Source organism: Microtus oregoni, unplaced genomic scaffold (genome assembly GCF_018167655.1).
Source record: "Microtus oregoni isolate MIOR12 unplaced genomic scaffold, Mior012 000041F_ref0000270, whole genome shotgun sequence".
NCBI lineage: Eukaryota > Metazoa > Chordata > Mammalia > Rodentia > Cricetidae > Microtus > Microtus oregoni.
The window spans coordinates 10,654,992-10,677,924 of NW_024543208.1; the positions used below are offsets into that span (position 1 = coordinate 10,654,992).

Genomic DNA, 22,933 nt, shown 5'->3' on the forward strand with positions numbered 1-22,933 from the left:
AGCCTCCTATTCATCTACCCTTCCTTCTTCACACCCCCTGGCGTGTTGACAGTGGCTGGAATTTCCCATTAAAGCAGTCATTCTTGTAGAAAAAGGGAACTGACATGATTAATGTCCGTCAGTGACCAAAAGCAGCACCACGCATCCCTGCACTCAGGTAATTGGAAGCATGGTTTGTCCCAAATACACCGGGAATTCTTTCCAAAAGTTTGCTGAAAAACATCGTGCTCCATTTCTCCCAGTGCTGATATTGCAGTAGAGGGAATCTAGAATCAGGAAATGTTAAAAGTGACACTTGACATTTGAAATGATCTGGCCACTTAATGTGCAACAAGGAAAATGAGATTCAGAAAGGAATAACTTGTTCAAGGTCGTTCAGATATTTGAGTACAAAAAGCAATATGAGAAGCTGTTCTTCATGATTTCAGCCATTGCACACCTGATTTTTCATTATAAATCTTATCCAGCTCTATCCTTCCATCTGCCTCCACTGGGATCAGAAATGAAGTTGAATTGACTTCCATAAGTGAGTTCTCCATTTTCCCCCAGAGGGAATTTCCTCCTTGGGTATCTTGCTGATTGAATTTTTAATAAGTATCTTCTTTTAAAAAGACTCACTCCTTCCCTGACCCAACATCCTCCTGTGGGTCCCCTGTGATCAGACAATTCCAACTGGCTCTATAGTCTCTCTCTGCCTCACTGCTCCATTGCATTCTTTAACATGCTCTTTCCAAAGGCACAAGATGGCATCATGCCCTGAATATAGAGTGGAAATGGAAACTATTTGTGTAGCTCAGGAAAAAAATGACAAGAAGGCAAAAAAATAAATTAATTAATAAATAGTAAAGGCTTTTTGATTGTGGAACCTTTGTAAAGACAAAATGAAAAATCATCCTTATAATTTTTTTAATGTTTTTTAGCCATGGGTATGAGGCTCATAAAATAGTCCTTTTGGATCCCTTCTATTTAGCCATTTTCAATGTAGTCCCATTAGCTGAAGTATTAACAAAATTTTAAAATTGATAAAATTAAATTATCCAAAAAATTAAGCAAATAGTTTTCAAATTCTAAATTTATCCTTTCATTTTTTGTGAATCTGTGTTTTGTTAGAATAAAATTATTATTTATTAATATTTTGAAGCAAATTTCAGATAAGAATTGTTAATGTTATTATTATTTGTTTATTTATTTATTAAAGATTTCTGCCTCCTCTCCGCCACCGCCTCCCATTTCCCTCCCCTTCCCCCAATCAAGTCCCCCTCCCTCATCAGCCCAAAGAGCAATCAGGGTTCCTTGCCCTGTGGGAAGTCCAAGGACCACCCACCTCCATCCAGGTCTTGTGTTTTAATGTTGGCCAGTTGACTGATCTCAGAGAAATCCCTAAAGTTTAAAAAGAAAAAAAAATGCTAATTTCCAAACTTATTTTCTTTCTAGTAACATGTGTTAAATGCAATGAATGAGGAAATATATTGTTCTTTATAGGAAGGCTATAATAGCTTAAAGAAGATATGGGAAGAGAAGAAAAATGTAGGGAGAAAGACAATGCTGTAGCAATAGGTTCAAAGCCAACATACATAACAAGAGGGGCTTCCCTTTATGCATTATTTTGGTAGCTGAAGATGGATTAGAAAAATAGGGCGGAAGATTTTGTAATGTTATATTTAAGTTAAATACATTGATATTACATTAAATTTAGAAAAAATTGTGCTTTTAGTCAAATATGGTGTTTCCAGAGGTACAGAGATGATTCAGAAGTGCTTATCACCCTTCCTTGAGGACCTGGCTTCAATAGCATTCCATCTCAAAATTCAAGGCCGTGAACAACTGAGGAAGACATTGGCATTGACTTCCAAACTCTGTACATAACGGCATGTGTATGTATAAATGTGAACCCTTCTACATTTAACGTATACACACACACAAAAACATACACATATGAATACAAAGATAAAAAGTTCAGAGATAGATTAGGAATGTATTCTTATTCTTAAAATGTAGTACAATTTATTTGTAAACATATAGTATTATTGTTTTTTAGTATAAGGAATATATGAAGTTGTATGAAAAGATGATAATATTGTTAATTTATTGACAATTTAATAATAACCCAATCCCAAAAGTCTGATACAGAGTTTTTGGAAAAGAAGTTGAGAATGACCTTCTAGAATAAGTTACTGATTTATTGGACACGATAAAGAAATGTTTAATTATAAGCTCATCCTACAACCCTATTACTCATCAGTCTCTTTGCCTAAGCTGTGTAATTTCATTTTGCTTTTAGTGTTTTTGCAAATCAAGTGCTTTTTGTTAACGTTAATGTGCATCAACATTGACATCTGGTGGTTTCACACTCTCGGTAGCAGGTCTAACCCAGCCAGGCTCCAGTGAGCTGACTTGGGCATGAAGGTGCATTGGAGACAAGCTGAGGTCACCTAGAGGTTAGGTCTGCGGTATGCATTCTCCACATCAATTCTGTGATGTGTTAGGAAAGGAGCCATTCTTCACAGTCTTCATTCTCACCTGCTGGTTCGCTGTGATCTCACCCTTGTCACCCATGGGATGAATTATCCAGACTAACTAATTTCACAGCCAGTAAATTACAGATATAGTCATTGAATCTGTGTCTCATTAGGGGAAGTTAATTTAAGTAGACAATCAACAAAAATATAGAGGGTTGTGTACAAATCCAGTTTGAGTAGAAGATTTTTTATATCTGGAGCACACAAAGAATTCACAACCTCAACATCTGCCATCACCAGAGAAAACACTTTACAAACAGAAAAGAAAGAAAGAAAAGAAATTGACTCACTGCAATTTTCTCTGATGAATGTTGAATTTCCAATTAGTATTTTAATTACTCCAGTCAGACTCTCAGCTGTCTACAAGATAAAAAAAAAAAACCCACAACATCAGCTTTCATATTAACTCTTAGAAAGAATTTGATTCTCTTGACTTTGAAGCACAACCCTTCAAGTTTACTCATTCTTCACATAAACACCTGGTCAAGCATTCATTGAAAAATTTGCCATTGCATACCTATTACTTACAGTAATATTTAACATGTGTATTCTCCTGAACAGTTTCCCTTTTCTTTACTGTATGAAATTGTTAAGACTCCAGAAACATGTCAGCCTAGGATTAATGGCAAGACATCATTAAAAGTATGACAATTAGTATTAAATGTCTTTTTTCATCAACTTCTATGGATGTTTCCTTGATATCCTTAAGCTTTCTCTTGAGCACAACATATTGATTTTAAATAATTATGGGCAGTTATCTTTTGGATGATTTTACTGCCTATGCTTGTCTAAACTTGAAGAAAACACTTATTTCTCAACAGTTATGAAACAATGATTCCCTTAATATACTAGCTCCTTTCTCTATAACATCACCTCATTTATTTATTCATCTAAGAACTCTGCACTACATTATTAAGAGAAAGAACTTGCTGCCATCATGGACTAAAACAAAACCATCACTGTCTTCTAAGCTTGTTTGCTTTAAATAAAGAGTTGTATTTAGTTCACATGTTCATTAAAGCATGTCTGAAGAGGGATATTGGGTAAGAATTTAGCCTTGGAAAGGTTTGGTTTAGAAATGTTAAGATGATCAATGGGTTTGATAATATAACCATATATTAATAGGTGAAAGAAGGAAATTTTGCTAAAATGTTTTGCAATTATAATTATCATTGTGGCTAACAATACTATGAAAAACCTGCCTAATTAACTGCCAAGGCTGTTATCAAAACTATTTCTGCAATGAGCTGTCAATTGGAGAACATTTATTGTTTCATTTCTCCATAAAAGATTTGCTTTTTAATTATGCTGCAATTTAAAATGATGTAAATCTATATTTATTGATATGGAAAAGTACCCATAACATATTGTTGAGTAAAAAATAAAACAGTTTTTTTAAGAACAGTACGTTCAGCATTATTCCATTTATATAAAATCTTCTATTCCTTTCAGTATAGACATCCATACAGAAATGTTCAATTAACTGATTGTCTCTGGTTGCTGGATGCCATATCATGGTTATTTACTTAAGGTACACTTCAGTATTCTGAATATTTATAGCAAACATATTCTTTCTGTTTCAAAGGAAAACTTAGATAAAAATACATGCTTGAGGCTTGTAACTGCTTAGTAATATTTCTGGATGAGGGAAAGCTGTGGATGCTTACAGTTCATTTGTGAATCAGGTAGTGTAATGGCCCAATCACTGATCCTCCAATGGACAGTAAAGAATAATTCTATGGTGATATGCAAGATATTCATCAGAGTGGCTATAGTATAGGGCCAGTTCAGGTGCCCTTTCCTCAGCTGCTCAAGGAACAATCTGGGGACATCTCCTTGGACACCTGGGAACCCCTCTAGAGTCCAGTCTCTTGCCGACCCTCAAATGGCTCCCTTAATGAAGATATATACTTCCCTGCCCCCATATCCACTCCTCTTACATCCCAACTGTCCCATTCCCCTAAGCTCTCCTCATCGTCCCCTTCTCACTTCTCCCTCTCTTCTCTCTCCCCATCTCCCCTTACCCCCGTCCCACCGCCACCCCCAAACTCTCAATTTTTGCTTGGAAATTTTGTATACTTCCAATATCCAGGAGGATAGCTACATACTTTTTTTTCCCTTTGGGTTCACCTTCATAGAACCTTCATCTGGCGATGGATGGAGATAGAGACATAGACCCACATTGGAGCACTGGACTGAGCTCCCAAGGTCCAAATGCGGAGCAGAAGGAGGGAGAACATGAGCAAGGAAGTCAGGACTGCGAGGGGTGCGCCCACTCACTGTGATGGTGGAGCTGATCTAATGGGAACTCACCAAGGCCATCTGGACTGGGACTGATGGAGCATGTGATTAAACCGGACTCTCTGAATGTGGCTGACAATGTGTGTTGACTGAGAAGCATGGCACTGGATTTTGATTCTATTCCATGTACTGGCTTTGTGGGAACCTAATCTATTTGGATCCTCACCTTCCTAGACATGGATGGAGTGGGGAGGTCCTTGGACTTACCACAGGGCAGGGAACCTGGACTGCTCTTTGGACTGGAGAGAGAGGGGGATGGGGGGTGGGGGAGGGAAATGGGAAGAGGGGAGGAGGTGAAAATTTGTAATAATAATAATAAAATAAAATAAACAAAAAAGAATAATTCTATATCTTAAACTTCTATGTTTCTCTTTTCTAAAATGCTTCATAAACACTACCACATAGCCTAATAAGATTGGTTGACAATGTTAAGTACAAAACAACCTCAATAGGTCCGAGTGTATGGAAGCACTTAACATATATTAAAAGCTTGGCAATTTATAAATCTTTTATTGCTTGATAAAGGTTATTTGTTTTCTCTCTGGTGAATAATTATGTCATAATAATCCACTCAATAAGACTTTTGGAGCCCTGTGTGAAGTTAGTAATTCCAAAATTTTGCAATCCATTTTGGAATTCATGGAAGATATTGTTCCACTAGAACTAGGAACTTTTTTTTACATGTCCTTACAGAGATGTTACTGGTTCATTCACTTAAAGACAAATGTACTCAATATCAATTTTCTTCATCCAAAGCTTCAAACTATCAATATTTGGTACTCAAGTTTTTAGATGTAAAATCTTTCCTAGAGAGAAGGAAACTAAGACATTATTATTATGCTTTTTTTCACTTCCTTCAGTACTTCGGCTAATGTATTTGTTACCTTTAGTTTGATGGGTATCTGTATTTTGTGTATGTGTATATTTATATGTATATATGTGTCTTTGTTAGGGTTTCAATGCTAAGAAAGGACACCAGGACCATGACAACTCTTATTAAAAAATGATGAATTGAGGTGGCTTGCTTACAGTTCATAGGTTTAGTCATGGCAGGAAGCAAGGCAACATGTTGGCAGACATGTTGGCTGAGAAACAGCTGAGAGTTCTACATCTTGCAGGCAGCATGAAGTGGTGTGTTTTATTGGGCATGGCTTGAACACATATGAGACCTGAAAGCCTGACTCCATAGTGAAACACTTCCTCCCACAAGGCCATGCCTCCTAATAGAGCCACTACCAGTGAGATTATGGTGGCCAATTACTTTCAAACTACTATAATATATATATGCATGCAAGTATATGTATGCATGTGTATGTTTGTGTGCATGGATGTGTATATGTTTATGTTTGTATGTTTTGTGTATTTATTTTTGTATCATGTGTGTGTTAAGCCAAGTATTAGCTGTGAAGAAGAGAAACCCTGAAGGCCTAAAATGCACGTGGACATATGGGGTCTCTCAATTCATTGCATCAAATCTCAAAGAAGTTACTTTTTTTCCTTATCTTATTAAATATATTTTCTCTTCTTCCTAGTTGCCTTTCATTCTATGAGACCTGTACTCATTCTATGAGACCTGTACTCATTCTATGAGATGGATGTGGATTTTTCATAACAAGCAAGGAGGCTCGTTTCTTGTCTTCTTTTTACAATGCTAAGATATACTTTTACTACACCATAAATTGAACCAGAAGAAAGCTAATGCTTACATTTTTAACAGACTTGTGACATTCAACATGCATACACATGTGCCTGCACAAATACTCAACCACATACACACATACACACCTGCACATGGCACCTCTGTGCATTAATGTTACCCGTAGTACTGTATTTTTTATGACGGGTTTTGAAATACTAAAACTATTTGTTGTGGATGAAACTCTGCAGGACATAGCACAATTCAGTACACTTTAGTGGCCTTAGCAAAGGAAGTGAGTTGTCAAAGCAGGCAACAGCAGGTCACTGACAACGTCACACCAGGCAACAAAACGGAAACTTCCAAACGGATGGTATGTGTACCAGGGTGGCAAGATCAAAATAATTTATTTTGATGTGTCGTGACATTTTCTAAACATGGGAGAGAACAACATGCCTTTTAAGGAAGTTTGCTAGATCTTAACTCCATGCTTTCAAAGTAGCTATGTAGAAAGAAAGACATGGGCAGCATGATCCTTTTAGTTATTTTTCCTGCCTATCTTCAAATGATAGAAGACTCTACTTTGCTGCAGTATCAACTATCTTTGTATGGGTTGTGAATTCTTCTAATTATACATATATACATCATTTTTATAGGTATGTGTTTCTAGCAGTGAAACAGACCTCAGAATTCAGAGACAAGACAAATTCATGCTGTCACAAAATTCCTTTCCATATAAAGCAGCTATTAACTTCACCACTGAGGAGTAATTTACTGTCATTGTTTCTGTAGCTGATAACACAGATAATGGTAATGGACATCCATAACCACAACTACGCATAGAAGAGGAAAGAAACATAGAACAAAGCAATGTTTAAGCTTAACTTTTAGGGAAGTACAGAAAATTTTATGGTCAGTGAATAAAGAACATTTCATAAACAGAAAATAGGATAAGGGGAATATGTCAGATAAAACAGAATTTGAGACACCAAATATTCTATATTTGCTTGTGAGATAAAATTGGTAAAGAAATAACCTAGAAAGAAGCTTAGAAAACAAAAGTTACTTCTCATATCAAATTGCAGCCTTAAATAATGAGCTTGGAAAGATGGGTAGAAAGATGAAGTCTGATGTTCATGAAAATGAGTGGATAAAATAAATTCTATTTTGTTTAAACTACAATCTGTTCCTAATGACACAGAATAAGCTTTTATACCATATTAAGTCTCAGTTTTCATAAATATAAAATGGGCATTAGAATATCAAGGTTAAATACACTTCATGACAAGAAAGTGAGATAATATTCTTCTAAATCAAACCTGATTCTAGACACAAATCAGGAATTCACCACCAACAACCAAATACAAATTTTGCAGTTCTCTCTTTAATTTTAAGTCTAACAAATTATCTATCTAAATTTACATTCTGTTATAAGTGCTATAAAATAAGTCAAAACTAATGATGCAGTTTTTACAGATGCCTTTGAATTTTTATCTTCTTGATTGAAACAGAAATGTACAATTTGAGCATAAATTTGTTACATGAAAGTCTAGAGCAGGATGCCTCCAGACAGGAAGCAGAATAGGTGCTTTTGAACTGTGGATTTTAAAAATGGCTTTGTGAATATTTATGCGAGAAGTGATATGTTTAGTGAGCAAAATGACTTTTCTCTCCCAAGTCATAGTGGACAAAGTGTTTCCTCTGTTGCATTTCTTTCCAGGACCTCAACATAAGAGTAGGTGTCAAAACCACAAGGCTAGTGATATCATATAATATTTATGTTTTGAAGATGTAGAACCTCCCTTAATCCACATTTATGTTCAAATATCATTATATTTTGCTTTCTGATATAGTAGGGACAACTGAACTCTAGTTTCTAGATTGCTTAACCTCAAGCACATATTATCATCACTACTAGACACAATTAGAACCTTTTCCTTGGTCACCTCATTGTGGTCTTGGTCATCAGTTATCTGGAGTGGTCTGACTTCAGGAATACATCAGGGCTTTCTTTGAATCCGTCCTTATCCATAGGTCTGCTTGTTATACTTAGGTGTACTAGGTGAAAGGGCATGTGAAAAGCAAGAGTGCCTCATGTGTATTCCTTATGAGGGGGAACACAAGCTTGGTGGGAACCACCAAAGCCTATATAGAGACTAGCTTTGCAGTTTATCATGAAGCCCTGTACTTATTCTTGGCTGGCTAATGTGGGTTATCCTATGCTCAACTATAAACCCTTTTATTTTTCATCTGTAGTGTTACTGACTTCACTATTTTAACATGAACATTAAATTAGCCCACTCCTATAACACAATGGTTTAGATATCCTGGTATTAATTTCAAAGCACTAGATCAAGGATAACCCAGAGAGGGTACCAGGAGCTGCTATATTCTGTAACACAAAGTAAACAGGTCATTCAAATGAGAGCTTATAAGATCAGAATGTAGAGAGAAGTGAAGATAGTAGATCCCTGGCTATGACATTTCAGGGTTGTGCTCAGTGTGGAACTGGACTCAAGGCCATTTGCTTGATATCTTGGTAATATGCCCATCTTCATGTTGACTGTGTTCGGAGAACATAACTGACATTTATTCCTAAGTAATGGATTAATTTGTTTGGTGGGGGATGTTTAAAAACAGAAGAGCATGCAAGATGCTTCTTTCTATATAGAGAAGGAGACAGGGCAAAAAGTAAATCAGTAACATATTAAAATGTTTTGTTTTGGTGAGATCAAAGATGCAAGTTTAAGAGTATAGAAAAGGTATATATGAGAGCTTCAGTAACTATTGAAAAGATTAGAGATTGTACAGAGAAACATGATGCTTTATAAGATGACATGGAAGACTTCCAGACGCAAGATGTCACAGACTAAAGGCTCCATTTTGTGATGTTGCAAAATAATTTGAAAGGAGAAGGCATACAATGAAGCAGACACTGCTGAACCAGGAGTTCCCCTCTCCTCTAAAGCCAATGGCTAGAGAAATTCTTACAGCAGGACATGGAAGCATCATCAATGTTAGAACTCCTTTTAAGAACAAATGGTGGAAGATTGAGGGCATCATGGAATTGTGCTGTACAAATCCAGAGTTTGCTGAGGCTTAGTGATATGTGGCAAAGTGGAAGTTTGTACAAGAAAGTTCTAAGACCCCAACTAAATGATAAGCTGTATCTATAGGAAGCCTGCCATATAAACCTGCAGGTATGGAGTGCTAGTGACCTAAGAAAGGTTATAAATGATGTAGATGACAGAGTCTGGGAGGGGGGGGGGTGACTGGTGAAGCCCTAGGGAACAATTTTATCAAGTGCCAGATGTCCAACATAATGCTGCAGGATTTTGTGTGTTCTTTTCTGGAATTCACTTTGGAACTTTTCCTTTCTTTTTTTGCTGTATATCATTTCTCCATTTTGGAATGTGAATGCTTATCTTGTGTTATTGCATATTAAAACCATATAATTTGTTATTTATTTTGTAGAAGTTCAGAGCTCAGTGATCAGTTGGAAACAATGGAAGTTGGGTGATAAAGCTAGGTCAATATGATTTTAATTGATTGTAACAAATGTCCTACTGTGAGAGTGGGTGTTGACAGTCAGGAAACCATACATAAGTGGAAACAAAATAGACATAGAACCTCTTTATACTTACTTCTAAATTTTGGTTGACCTAAATCTGCCCTAAAAATAGTGCTTCATTACTTTGAAAACATCATATGCCATTAAAAAAGGATTTAATGATGAACTACTTTTATTATGTTCAATGCAAATAATTTAACTCTATTTAAATTTTTCCTACAAATAGCACACTTTTAAAAATAATGTACAGCTGGGTATATTAAAACAAATTCTAAAAACAATTTATGCTAAATTATGCATTCACTAAAATGGAATAATCAGAATAATTACTGTTGGAATTTACTCATTTAATTAAATTAATTTTCTTTAATATTTGGTTCATGATACTGCTTCAGTATGGATGTTTTCCAAGAATACACTTTCAATATTTTATTACTCTTCTTCATAAAACTATTTATAATCTTCAAACTTTTATGTTATGGTAAACACATTCTAAATTGTCTGTCATTATATATAGGCACTACAGTGTAAAGCATATTTTCATTTGGGAAATAATAATCTGTAGAGGCAAGTTAATTTGAAACCAAGAACAAGTTCACTAAATGCCATGTATACCTGTATATGCTAACATACAAACAACCCCACCCCAACCTCTACATATTGCTTTCTGGTAATTGAACACAAAAGTTTTGCCCTGTTTGATAAGGGCTTTGCCACCATATTAATCACTAATTCTTCTATTCTTGATATTAATATCTATAAGCATTTTAGCATAAAATGCTACATTTTATTCTCTTTCATTCAGATGCTTTCATTTTAACAAATATTTGTATAGGGTAAAACTGTTAGGTGTTTTCTTAAAGGTATGCCTCTTACACATTTTATCAATTCCTGCTGCTTTAGAATCCACAGATTCTCGTCACACTCTTTTATTCCAGCATGGTGCACATCTTCAATGTTCTAAATGAGCATATACAGAAGGATTTTGGCACAATATTATTAATTGCTTTGTTAAATATTTCAATATTGCAGCCAAAATTTAAGAGACTAATAAAGAAGTGGTTGTCCTTATAAAAATATTCAAGACAATTTACAAAATAAATACTCCAAAACAAAAGTGTTTCTTAAATATGATTTATGTACGCATCTAATTTTAATCAATATTTTAAAAGGCTTTTTGATTGAATATAATAAGGACTCCAACAGAAATATTAAGCCTATTTATTTACAATTAATTTATAAATTTAAAAGAAAACCCACACATTAACACAAAATACTCATTAAATTAACATTGAGATTATTGCAGCAAAAATATTTTTATTCTTAATGCTGAATTTTTGTCTAAACTTATAGTACCATTATAAAAATGTGAAATATTTATCATATATTTATTTCATTTAGAAATATATTTTTGCAAGATTTACTTTAATTTTAATCATCAATATTGTTGCTCTTTTCATAATGAAACCATTGCTAGGAATTGATCCTTCAAACATCTTGGAGTGCTGATAGAAACTTGCTTTGACTTGTTTATTTTTGAGTCTTTTCATGTAGTGATGAAGTCATCAGGCTAGTAGTTATCATTTTACATTGTGTGTGTTCAGAAAAAAAGGAAAACTAACAAAACTGTGAGAAAAAAGTTGTCATCTGGCCTCAATGACATTCCATGCCTGGCAGATTAATGGAAATACAGTTTCTCTGTTGTTCCATTGGATGATTAATTGTTTAGAAGTTAATTTTCATAGACTAAGTGGGAACCTGAAGCTAATCAGGTTCTTCAATATATTTCTATGTTTTCCTTAGTCAAAAATATCTCACTGAGCTTAACATATATCATCTACCTATATTCTATATACCACCTATCATATGTCTATTAAATGAAAGATTTAACCTATCATTGTCATTAACCTTGTCATCTACCATTATTCTACCTATACTATACCATCATCAATCACCCATACAGCAAATATCTATTATTCATCATGTTATATGATATCACACAGGCAGAGACTACTTGTTCATTTCCCAGTCACCGAGACACGGATAATCACACAGAAACTATATTAATTACAACACTATTTGTCCAATAGCTTAGACATATGTTTGGCTAACTCTTATATCTTAACACATTTCTATAAATCTGTGTATCGCCACAAGGCTGTGGCTTACTGGATAAAGTTCTCCAGCATCTGTCTCTTTCAGCGGTTATATGGTGTCTCCCTGATTTCATTTATTTTCTCACTATATCTGTTTGGATTTTTCGCCTGATTTTACTAAGCCATTGATCAAAACAGATTCTTTAATAATCATTGTTAATAAAAATATTCATAGCATACAGAGGGGAATTCCACACCATCTCCCCTTTTCTATCTAAATAAAAAGGAGGGTTTTAATTTTAACATAGAAATATTAATATAATAAAACATGTATTAAGTAAGAATTAAAGTTACAATATTCATATTTTATTTATCTTTTATCATAACTATGGAAAACTATCATTATAACGATCTATTCTTCAACTCTATCAAAGACCCCAGAAAGATATATATTACCCAAGTTAATAGGAAGTGTATTGTAAGCAACTTTTAAAACTCTAGAATTGACAGAGACATCTTGTTGCCTAGATAGTAACCCAAAGTTTTTATGTAACATTGGGTCATCCATCATCAGCCTATAGGCCCTTACTGTCAGACTTTTCAATGAAGTAGGAAATCTGCAAAAATGTTTATTTCATAGATGATAGTTAATATCATCTATTAAATAGATGCTGGTGTGTTATTATCTATTTAATAAACATTCTTTCTGTCTGTTATTTAACCATCATCTAACATCTATCTATCTATCTATCTATCTATCTATCTATCTATCTATCTATCTGTTTATCTATCTAATCATGTATCCATTATTTTCTCAAGGTAGAATTTTATGAGGCAATTTTGTTATTCTTCATTCTTGCCTATGTTTGATTACATTCTAATTATTTCTGTTTCTAGGGATGATATGCATAACATCATGGCATATGCACTTCCATATTTTATTAATATTTAAGTACCAAGCTCTCCTGTAAATTGAATAATATTGGATATTTCACAAATTTTTCTTTTCAGGACAGTCTATTTTATATATTGTTTTATTATATTTTTTTATTATTATATATTTACTTCTACATTTTAGTTTTCTAATCATTAGGAATTTGTTATCGTATTTTCTTTGTTATGTAAAATTATTCCAATCTATTGTTTTTAATATTTGTAAAGTAGTCCCTTGGTGTCAATATAGTATAATTTCCTTCATCAGTTCCATCCTCATTTTTTACTTTGTTACTACTTCTGAATCCATAAATAATGCTTCAATAAACTTCATATACATAAATATATACATAAACATACATAAATCTGTATATATTATGTATTTGTTTCTGAGAGATCAATTCCGAACAAGAAACACTGAGCCAAAAATAAAGGGTCTACAGTTCAGGGGTCACTTTATTAAATAAAACTTACTACCCCTCTCCCTGAAGCTATCAGTTGCCAATAGTTTCTCACCTAGTACTGGGATTTAATGGCTACCTTCTCATCTCGATGATGGGATTTGCCTAGCATAAGTTTGACTACGCTCCTGAGTAGGACTTCATCCTCAGGAGTAAATGGTCATCCAAACTTGACTTCATAGTCAAATTTATATTCTTTATTTAACTTATGAGATTATAATATAATTGCATCATTACCTTTTCCAGCCCCCCCCCACTCTTCCATATATGGTTTCTTGCTCTCTTTAAAATCTGTTTCCTCCATCTGCATTAATTGTTATTACATACATATACACATATATATGTACACACACACACACACACACACACACATACACACATATATATATATATATATATATATTGTTGAGCACATAAATACAAGCTGCTATGTCCAAATAACATTACATGTATATGCTTTCAGTGATGACCATTTGGTATTGAATAAACAATTTGTGTGCTTTTTTTCAGGAAGACTATTTCTCTTGCTCTCAGAATTGCCTTAAAGCTGCAAGTTCTTTGTATTGGGTTTAAACCTACTGAGCTTTCTCTTGTCCTGCTTGGCACATTTACTATTGTTGCCCCTGTTCAGCTTATGTTTGGGTAGTAATGTTGGTGAGACTTATTGGGAATAGCTTCTAAGATTCCTAGAAGACATAGTCTCATAACAAACTCTCTGATCCACTGTCTCTTATAATCTTTCTGTCCCCTCTGCCACAATCTTCCTTGAGCTTTAGGTGCAGTGTTTTGCAGGTGCATTTACTGAGACTTGGCTACACAACTTTGCACTTTGGTTGGTTGTAGTTATCCATAATCGTGTCTGTCTGTTGTAAAGAAAAGTTTCACAGATGAGGGGTGAGGACTTCACTTGACTGTGACTACGAACAAATACTTAAAACAGTAGCTAACAACTGTGTTGCTTTAGTAAAGTGGATGTTGTAGGACCTTCTCCGTGATCTGTGACTTCACTAGCCCTAGGTAACTGGATAGGTTTCCAGTTTCCACTTGTTGATTGGGTCTTAAGTCCAATTATAGAGTTGCTTGTTACCCACAGGTTATGTGTGACATTTGTTTTAATGAGTAACATTTAAAGTTGGGTGGGTAGGGATAGTAAGGCAGAGAGGTTGTTGGAGAATGTGAGTGAATGTGATCACAATGAATTATATAAAGTTATATAACTTTATCATTAAAATAAAATATTATTTTAAGAATTGTAAGGGCACAAGGCAAGTCCTAACCACTATATATATGATCATGGTGAGCTACCTGCCTAAGTCTTCTTGTTGGATTCCTAACAGTGGGGCAGGCACTGTCTCTGACTCTTTTATTGGCTTTTGGGATCCTACTCCTCATAATATGTTACCTTGTCCAGCCTTAATACATGAGATGAGCTCAGTCTTATGGCAACTTGTTATGCCACATTTTGTTGACATATCAATGAGAGACCTGCCCTTTCCTGAACAGAAATGGAGGAGGAGTGAATTGGGGGTGAGAACAGAAAGAGTGTCGGGGAGGTACTGGGAGGTAAGGAGGGAGGTTAAAGTGAGGCTTGAATGCTGAAAAAAAAAATAGGAAGGGCATATAAAATTTAAATGGTTTTTACTATATTATTTTACTATCAGACTGTAACCATTTTATGTCCATCTGAATTACCAAGATCCACAGACTTCTAATGAACTTGAAGTATGAGCTGATTGTTAAATTAACTTTTATCCTTTTTCATTAAAAGTCTCAGCAACTTTGTATACCTTTTGCCAGTGATAAAAATATATCTTTCCTCTTACAGGATTTTTTTTTTCAATTTTAAGAAGTTATAATTCTAATGGATAAACAGTGCCCATCTGTCAATTTTGCTACATTCTCTTAAACTCTATTGTTTGTCTGGAATTTAGTTAGGTAACTGATGACTGAATTAATTAACATTAAGACATTCATTGCTAGAAAAGTAGATATATGATTTGCATTCATTTAAGAGGTGCATTTTAAATACTGCAATTTCATTAATATTTCTCTCTCTCTCTCTCTCTCTCTCTCTCTCTCTCTCTCTGTGTGTGTGTGTGTGCGTGCGTGCGTGCGTGTGTGTGTGTGTGTGTGTGTGCATGTGTGCCTGTGTAACAGCTCCCCATGGAAGTCAGAAGACAACTTTTTGAAGTCTGTAGTCTCTTCTTTATTTCAACCACATAACAACCCAGGATCAAGTTCAGGTTATTATACTTGGCTGCAAGTGCCTTAACCCTCTGATTTGTCTCTCAGAGCACATATAATATGCATTTTAAGACAGTTTTTAGCTATACAAAATAAATTTTAATTTTGAATAAGAATTGATAGGATTTTTTGTTTGTTTTCATCTTGTCAAGCATTTGTTCTAGCATCACTCATTAAACCAGCCACTGTTTTATCACTCATCACTCATTCTCCATTGAGTGCTCATCAGACATCTGTGTTTTTGACTACTGGATCACTTGCTGCTTATGATTTTGCCAGGTCAGTTTATTAGACCTGATATTTGCAGGATTTTTGCCTATTAGCTGAGATATTCCCCTGGTATCTTCTTTCTTCAGGTATTATGTTGCACTTTGAGATTACTTTTTCTTCATAAAGTTATCCTTAATTATATATTGAAATATATAGTACATATAAAAATAAATGTTACATGTACATTATAACAAAAATAATAAATTATTACACCATATATCCAGCAATTTAAGAGATAAAGTATTATTGGTTTTGTAGTCTTCTGTATGCTCTTCCTCAGAATATATTTCTGTGCCATCTCTAACACAATTAACCCCATAAAACACTTCTGTAAAGTTTCCCTTGCTTGTTTTCATCACTCTAGTGGAATTGCTTAATTTTGGGGTATGACTAATGTGTTTTATGGCAAAATGACTGAACTATTTTTCCAAAATAGAATCAATTTATACACCCAGTTCTGGTTAGTGAGAATTATTTTCATCTTCATTCTTCCTACTACTGTCATTGCTAGAATTTTTCAATTTCTTTAGTCTTCTGGGTGTGAATAGACAATTCTTTGCTGGTCAGATTCTGATGTGGTTAATATCTTTCTTCTCACATGTTGCAAACCAGCTGTATCTCCTTTACAGTAGAAAGGCAAGATCATATCTTTCACCCATTTTATTCTCCTTTTGACTGACTTTTATCTCTAAAGGGTCTCTGAATATTCTCTATAGTAAACTATTGGCACTAATAAGGATTATAAATATTCTATTAATGGATTAATAGTAAATAACACCTTAATATTTTAATTTAATCCATACTTTTACTTACATTTTGTCCTTTTGTATTTTACTTTTATTAAGTAAATTTACACTTCCTTTACCTTTAGCCGAATTATTTAAAATTTTATTGATTAAAAAGGTATATCAAAATATTTAAACAATCTATAGATTATTTTGTTAAGGTGTAGTTTGGAAATTCTCTGGTTTTCTCCATGGTAGAGAACTGACCGAGGGAGCATTGACTATCAAACATAATATACACATTCTCCAATGCTATTTTTATCACTTTTGTTGTTAGCAGGCCTCTGAGTATGTTATATTTCTCCCTTGCATTTCTCTGGTTATTATTAAAAAGCTGTCCCTAATTTTATCTTCTGGTTTCCTTTCTATTACTATAAACAAACACTCGGACCTGGAGATTTATAAGGAATAGAAGTTTCCTTGTTTCACACTTCTGAAAGATGGGCTTATACTGTTGTCTGCTCTATATCTGGGTTTCCCAAACAAGTATTCTTCCTTGAACCTCAGTTTCTCTTAGTGCAAAGACAGTGTGGCCACTGCAAGGACAGTATCCTAATGGTATCAATATATCATGTTGGGACTCAAGTCTGTGTGTTATATTTTCATTACTGTGATAAAATATATGACAAATATGTGGTAAAAGAACTCAAGGGGTGGGGGCATTCTGCTTGGCTGATGGTTGCTAAGGATATACTCCATCCCAGCTGGGAAGGGGTGGTGACACGGTATCTCAATATGAGAGAGAGCGAAGGACCCAGCCATTTGTCACATCTTACAGGTAAGGAAGAGAGACACTAAGACTGGAATCAGGGCTGATTGACAGAACCTTCAAATTTCTACTCCTGGTGACCACATCTGGTTGCCAGCTTCTGCTTCCAAAGTGATCTGTAGTCTCCCCAGAAAGAATCTTAACTAAGGACCCAGTGTCATAGTGCAGGAGCCTGTGAGAAACACTGCAAACTAAATCCACTACATCACCCAAATTTGAAAATTAGAGAAATGATAAAACTAGAGAAGACTTAATTAAGGAATTTTGATTTTTCATTATTATGTAAGATATTTCTGTTTTAAATAATTGCCAAGTTTTATAATCTTTAACAAATTTTAGGCAATTAAATTCAGTAGATTTTTCTGAGGGAAATATTTAACAATTCAGGCCAAACTCAGAGTTCTGAGAGGTTCAGGGCTTCTCCTGTCACTATGAGACAGCCATATTAATAGACAGAAAAGAAAAATCACACATAAGAAAGAGCTGCATAGCATAAGTGATTGTAGCTGGGAAATTGCCTTACTTGATGCCTGAGGAATATGTCTTTTATGGCTGTTCTCAAATATGATCCTATCCTATAATTACCTAAAGCTCAACTGATGATAGGGAAAAATTTGGTCATTGATACAACACTATTCTCTTAATTTTAGAGATACAAAGGATTTCAATATGTTATTTATGGAGAGAGTTTTAATACAAATTTAATTCTACAATAGAAAGATATTACTGAATCCACTGAGAAAAATTATTTTAATCTGTTAAATTGATATAGATGTAGAGATTTTATAATTTAACTGCTTCAGGAAACTCTCGCTCTCATGATGGTTGTGACTCTAAAATCACTTATTGAATGTGGTTTACTAGTATTTTATCTAGAAGTTTTCCATGTTTTGAATAATCTGTTGTGTTTAAATAATGTATCAATATTTCCATATTTTTGTCATGATAATATCTAAAATTGATTTTTAATAGCAATGGGTGACTCTCCCTATAGTTTGAACTCTGGAAGACATTTTTAGAATTAGAAATGAAAGATATTTTCCCTCATGTATATCTGTGTACATATATACATTTACTTCAATAAATTTATATTGATGTTTAAGAATTTCATTTTTTGTCAAAGTGGAGCAAAGATGGGGCAAAGCAATCTATTATAGAAAATGATCAGTTATATGAAATTTAGGAATTAATTTTGAGTGAATATTTTTTTTTGGGTTTCGGTTTAGTATTTTTATCTCAAGCATTCCTTTCCTTCTTTCTTTTTTTATTGATATTTATTGTGCTCTACATTTTTTTTTCTACTCCCCTCCCTGCCTCTCCCCTCCTTCCTTCAGCCCTCCCCCAAGGGCCCTATGCTCCCAAATTACTCAGAAGACCATTTTTTTTTCTACTTCACATGTAGATTAGATCTATTCAATTCCTTCTTAGTGTCCTAATTGTTACCCAAGTTTTCTGGGATTGTGGTTTGTAGGCTGGTTTTCTTTGCTTTATGTTTAAAAACCACTTATGAGTGAGTACATGTGATAATTGTCTTTCTGGGTCTGGGTAACCTCACTTAAAATGATGTTTTCTAGCTCCATCCATTTTCCTGAAAAATTCAAGATGTCGTTATTTTTTTCTACTGTGTAGAACACCATTGTGTAAATGTACTACATTTTCCTTATCCATTCTTTGGTCAAGGGACATTTAGATTGTTTCCACGTTCTGGCTATGACAAACAATGCTGTTACATAGTTGAGTACACGCCTTTGTGGCATGATTGAGCATTCTTTGGATATCAAAGTGGGATTAAAGGGTCTTGTACACATAATCTAATTAAAAAAATGGAATACAGACCTAAATACAGAACTCTCAACAGAAAAATCTAAATTGGTGAAAGACACTTAAGGAAATGTTCAACATCCTTAGTCATCAGAGAAATGCAAATCTAAACAAGTCTGAGATTCCATCTTACACTTATAAAAATGGCCAATATCAAAAACACTGATGACAACTTATGTTGGAGAAGTTCTCAGTTAAAGGGAACACTTCTACATTATTGGTGGGAGTGCAAGCTGGTACAACCTCTTTGGATGTCAGTGTGAGTGAATATTCTAATAATCAAGCTATTCCTTTTACCAGTCTTGCATGTCTTCTATATTCTCTACCACTTGCTGGGGAATGTTTTAATCTTCATGCTATGACATACATCAGTTATCTTCTTCTTTGATGCCATTTTACCTTACGTAAATAGACACTCTTTTACTTAATACTTATATTTGCATTTTTAATAGTCTCTTAGTAAATTGAGCATGTTTTTGTATAGAATGATTTCATTATCTGACAGTAGATTTTTAAGTCATCTGAAATTTTAGTAGCTATACAAACTCTAAGACTGTGAGTACATTCATGTTATATTTTCTCCTTGCTCTCTTTCAAACTGCGAGTACCCTGGTGCTTTAGGTTTTCTTATAAAAGTTCTGTACATAATAATGTCATATATAACCATATATACATACATATATATGTCTATGTGAGTTGAAATTTAAAATATACATTAATTATGATTAATTAAATACTTAAATTCATACATATTTTGTTATCAATTTTATTTGTTCCAATAATGTGTGTATGAATATTAATACCAATCTGTATTTCTATTTTCTTATTTTTTAATTCTCTCTTATGAAATAGGTGAATTTTTTCTTTTCTAATTTAGGGTGCTGTCTTCCGTTCATTTAATGTTTATCTAAAAATAATACTATGAATAATAATAAGTGAGTGGAACTTAAATTTACTTCTCTGAGAAAACATCAGTTTCTGAATCACACAACAAATGCTCCTTCGTTTTTTTTTTTATTACACACACACACACACACACACACACACACTTTTAATGGACAGGATTTTGAAACCAACATAGGTAACATATTTTTGAAGCTCACATGAATATCTATAGGAGTTGATCATTCCTCATTTATTAAGTAACTTCATCCCCATTCAGGTTTTTGGTTTAATGTTGTTGACCAATTTAATTCCATAAAACTATGTCCCAGGCTTTGTCTTTTCTGTTGTATCAAAAGTTCTCTTAATACTCTGGGATAAGAGTCCTGGTAACCAACAGTAACTCTCATAGCAATAATGAAATTGCCCATAATGCCTGTTACCTATTAAAATCCATACTCTAAATTTAGAAAATTTTCAGTGAGATCCACAGCACTTCTAAATTTTAAATATTATTAATGCTGGGGTAAAGTGCCAGATTGGAAATATGGTTGTTGTTGTTGCTGCTGCTCTGTGTCCATAATCAAAAACAGTTAATAACAGATCAACTGCTGAACTGGTGGGATTTGTAGAATGATTTTCATCTTTGTTCATTAAGACCCAAAATCTTATAGAGCAATAGGCTTCTCCTTGTAGTTAAATATAAGGAAGTGAAATTAAACTTTTAATAATGAAACAGTTAATTAAGCATCTGAGTTCTTGGTATTCCTGTTTTTTTTTTTTTTTGTGATCTCAATATGACTCAAAGCTGATCTCTGTCAGGTCGTAGCATTGGCTGCCTCCATGCATTTTTTTCCTGGTATGAACACTTTAACTTTGCTAATATATGTTTAATTATTCTTGCATTGGTCTCCGTGACTTTGAAAATTTTCTGAGCTCTTCTCCACAGACACTATGTTCTGTAACATGTTAACATTAGCCATCTGTAGATTTCATTCCTAATTCAATCATTTCAAGTATTTTTCACCATAGACATTTCTTCTTTACAAGATGCACCTGGTTTCACTTTCTCAAAGAAAAAGAACTTAAAACCTCATTCTGTAAACTTATCCTATGCCTCTACAAAGTTAGAAAAGACAATAATATTTTGGCATCTCATTTTTTTTTTTTTTCAAAAAAGACATAGGTCAGCCTTGGGCCTGCAAATAAAAGCCACCCATTTCTTTGGGAGGTGAGGATTTTCGTGTTTTCTATACTTGTACATGCAGAACTAAAAAGGGAGATAATAAGCTCTAGCTTTAAATATGTTTACTGTGGCCCTTCCTGCCCTAGCTGGCAAAATAGTCTCTAAAAACCTGAGGAGGGGACACCGCTCCCTCCCCCTTCAGGGCTCTGTCGGGGCTGAGGGCCAAGGGCCGACACTACCACCCGGGCCCCGCCGGCGCCGTTGCCTTTCCCGCCCAGCCCCCGCCATGTCCGAGGGGCTCGGCGGCCACGTCCTACACGGAAGACGATTTCTACTGCCCCGTCTGTCAGGAGGTGTTCAAGACGCCGGTGCGGACCGCGGCCTGTCAGCACGTTTTCTGTAGAAAATGTTTCCTGACTGCAATGAGAGAAAGTGGAATTCATTGTCCCCTGTGTCGTGGAAGTGTGACGAGAAGAGAAAGAGCATGTCCAGAACGGGCCTTAGATCTTGAAAATATCATGAGGAAGTTTTCTGGTAGCTGCAGATGCTGTTCAAAAAAGATTAAATTCTATCGCATGAGACATCATTACAAATCTTGTAAGAAGTATCAGGATGAATATGGTGTTTCTTCTGTCATTCCAAACTTTAAGACTTCTCAAGATCCAGTAAGGAGCAGTAATAGGAATGAAACACCTTCATCTGATAACACAGAAACTTACCAAGAGAATACAAGTTCTTCTGGGCATCCCACCTTTAAGTGTCCCTTATGTCAAGAGTCAAATTTCACCAGACAGCGTTTATTGGATCACTGTAATAGTAACCATCTATTTCAGATAGTTCCTGTGACATGTCCTATTTGTGTGTCTCTTCCTTGGGGAGATCCTAGCCAGATTACTAGAAATTTCGTTAGTCATCTAAATCAAAGACATCAGTTTGATTATGGAGAATTTGTGAATCTTCAGCTAGATGAGGAAGCCCAGTATCAAACTGCTGTAGAAGAGTCTTTTCAAGTAAACATCTGATGTGTGTACACATCTCTTCATCCTTGTACCTACAAGTGCCATCTTTAAGGGAAAGACATGAAGTCACCATTTCAGTAATTTGCTGTGCATATTAATAAAAATAATTCACTCTACTGTATTAGGTTTTTAATTGAAAATAAAGGTGGGCTACCCTAAAAAAAAAAAAAAACCTGAGGAGGACAATGCAAAATGTATCTGTTTTATTGTAGAGAAACGAAGATAACTAATTATATTCTTACCAAGTCATTATGAGAAAAGCATCTCTTTATCTTCCCTCAGACTGGAAACATTAAGTCTCTCGGCAGACCACACAGGCACACAGCATAGAAAGCTCTACCCATAGCCATTTCAAGTTCTAAGCTAAGCCAGTCTTCTGCCACTGTTCAGATCATAGATTGGGCTCATTCACTCTATCTGATTTTGCATGACATTGTGTA

The 22,933-nt window shown here is 34.5% G+C and overlaps 1 protein-coding gene across 1 annotated transcript in view; it reads left to right on the top strand.

Moving 5' to 3' along the window:
* LOC121433792 (E3 ubiquitin-protein ligase RNF138-like) overlaps positions 1-22,609 on the top strand; it is a 96,600-nt gene extending 73,991 nt beyond the window's left edge. Inside the window, exons 2-3 of the mRNA XM_041632362.1 lie at positions 15,914-16,040; positions 21,677-22,609. Coding sequence (XP_041488296.1) covers positions 15,914-16,040; positions 21,677-22,496 — 947 coding nt within the window. The 3' untranslated portion in view covers positions 22,497-22,609. The remainder of the gene's footprint in view (positions 1-15,913; positions 16,041-21,676) is intronic.
* Positions 22,610-22,933: the final 324 nt, after the last annotated feature.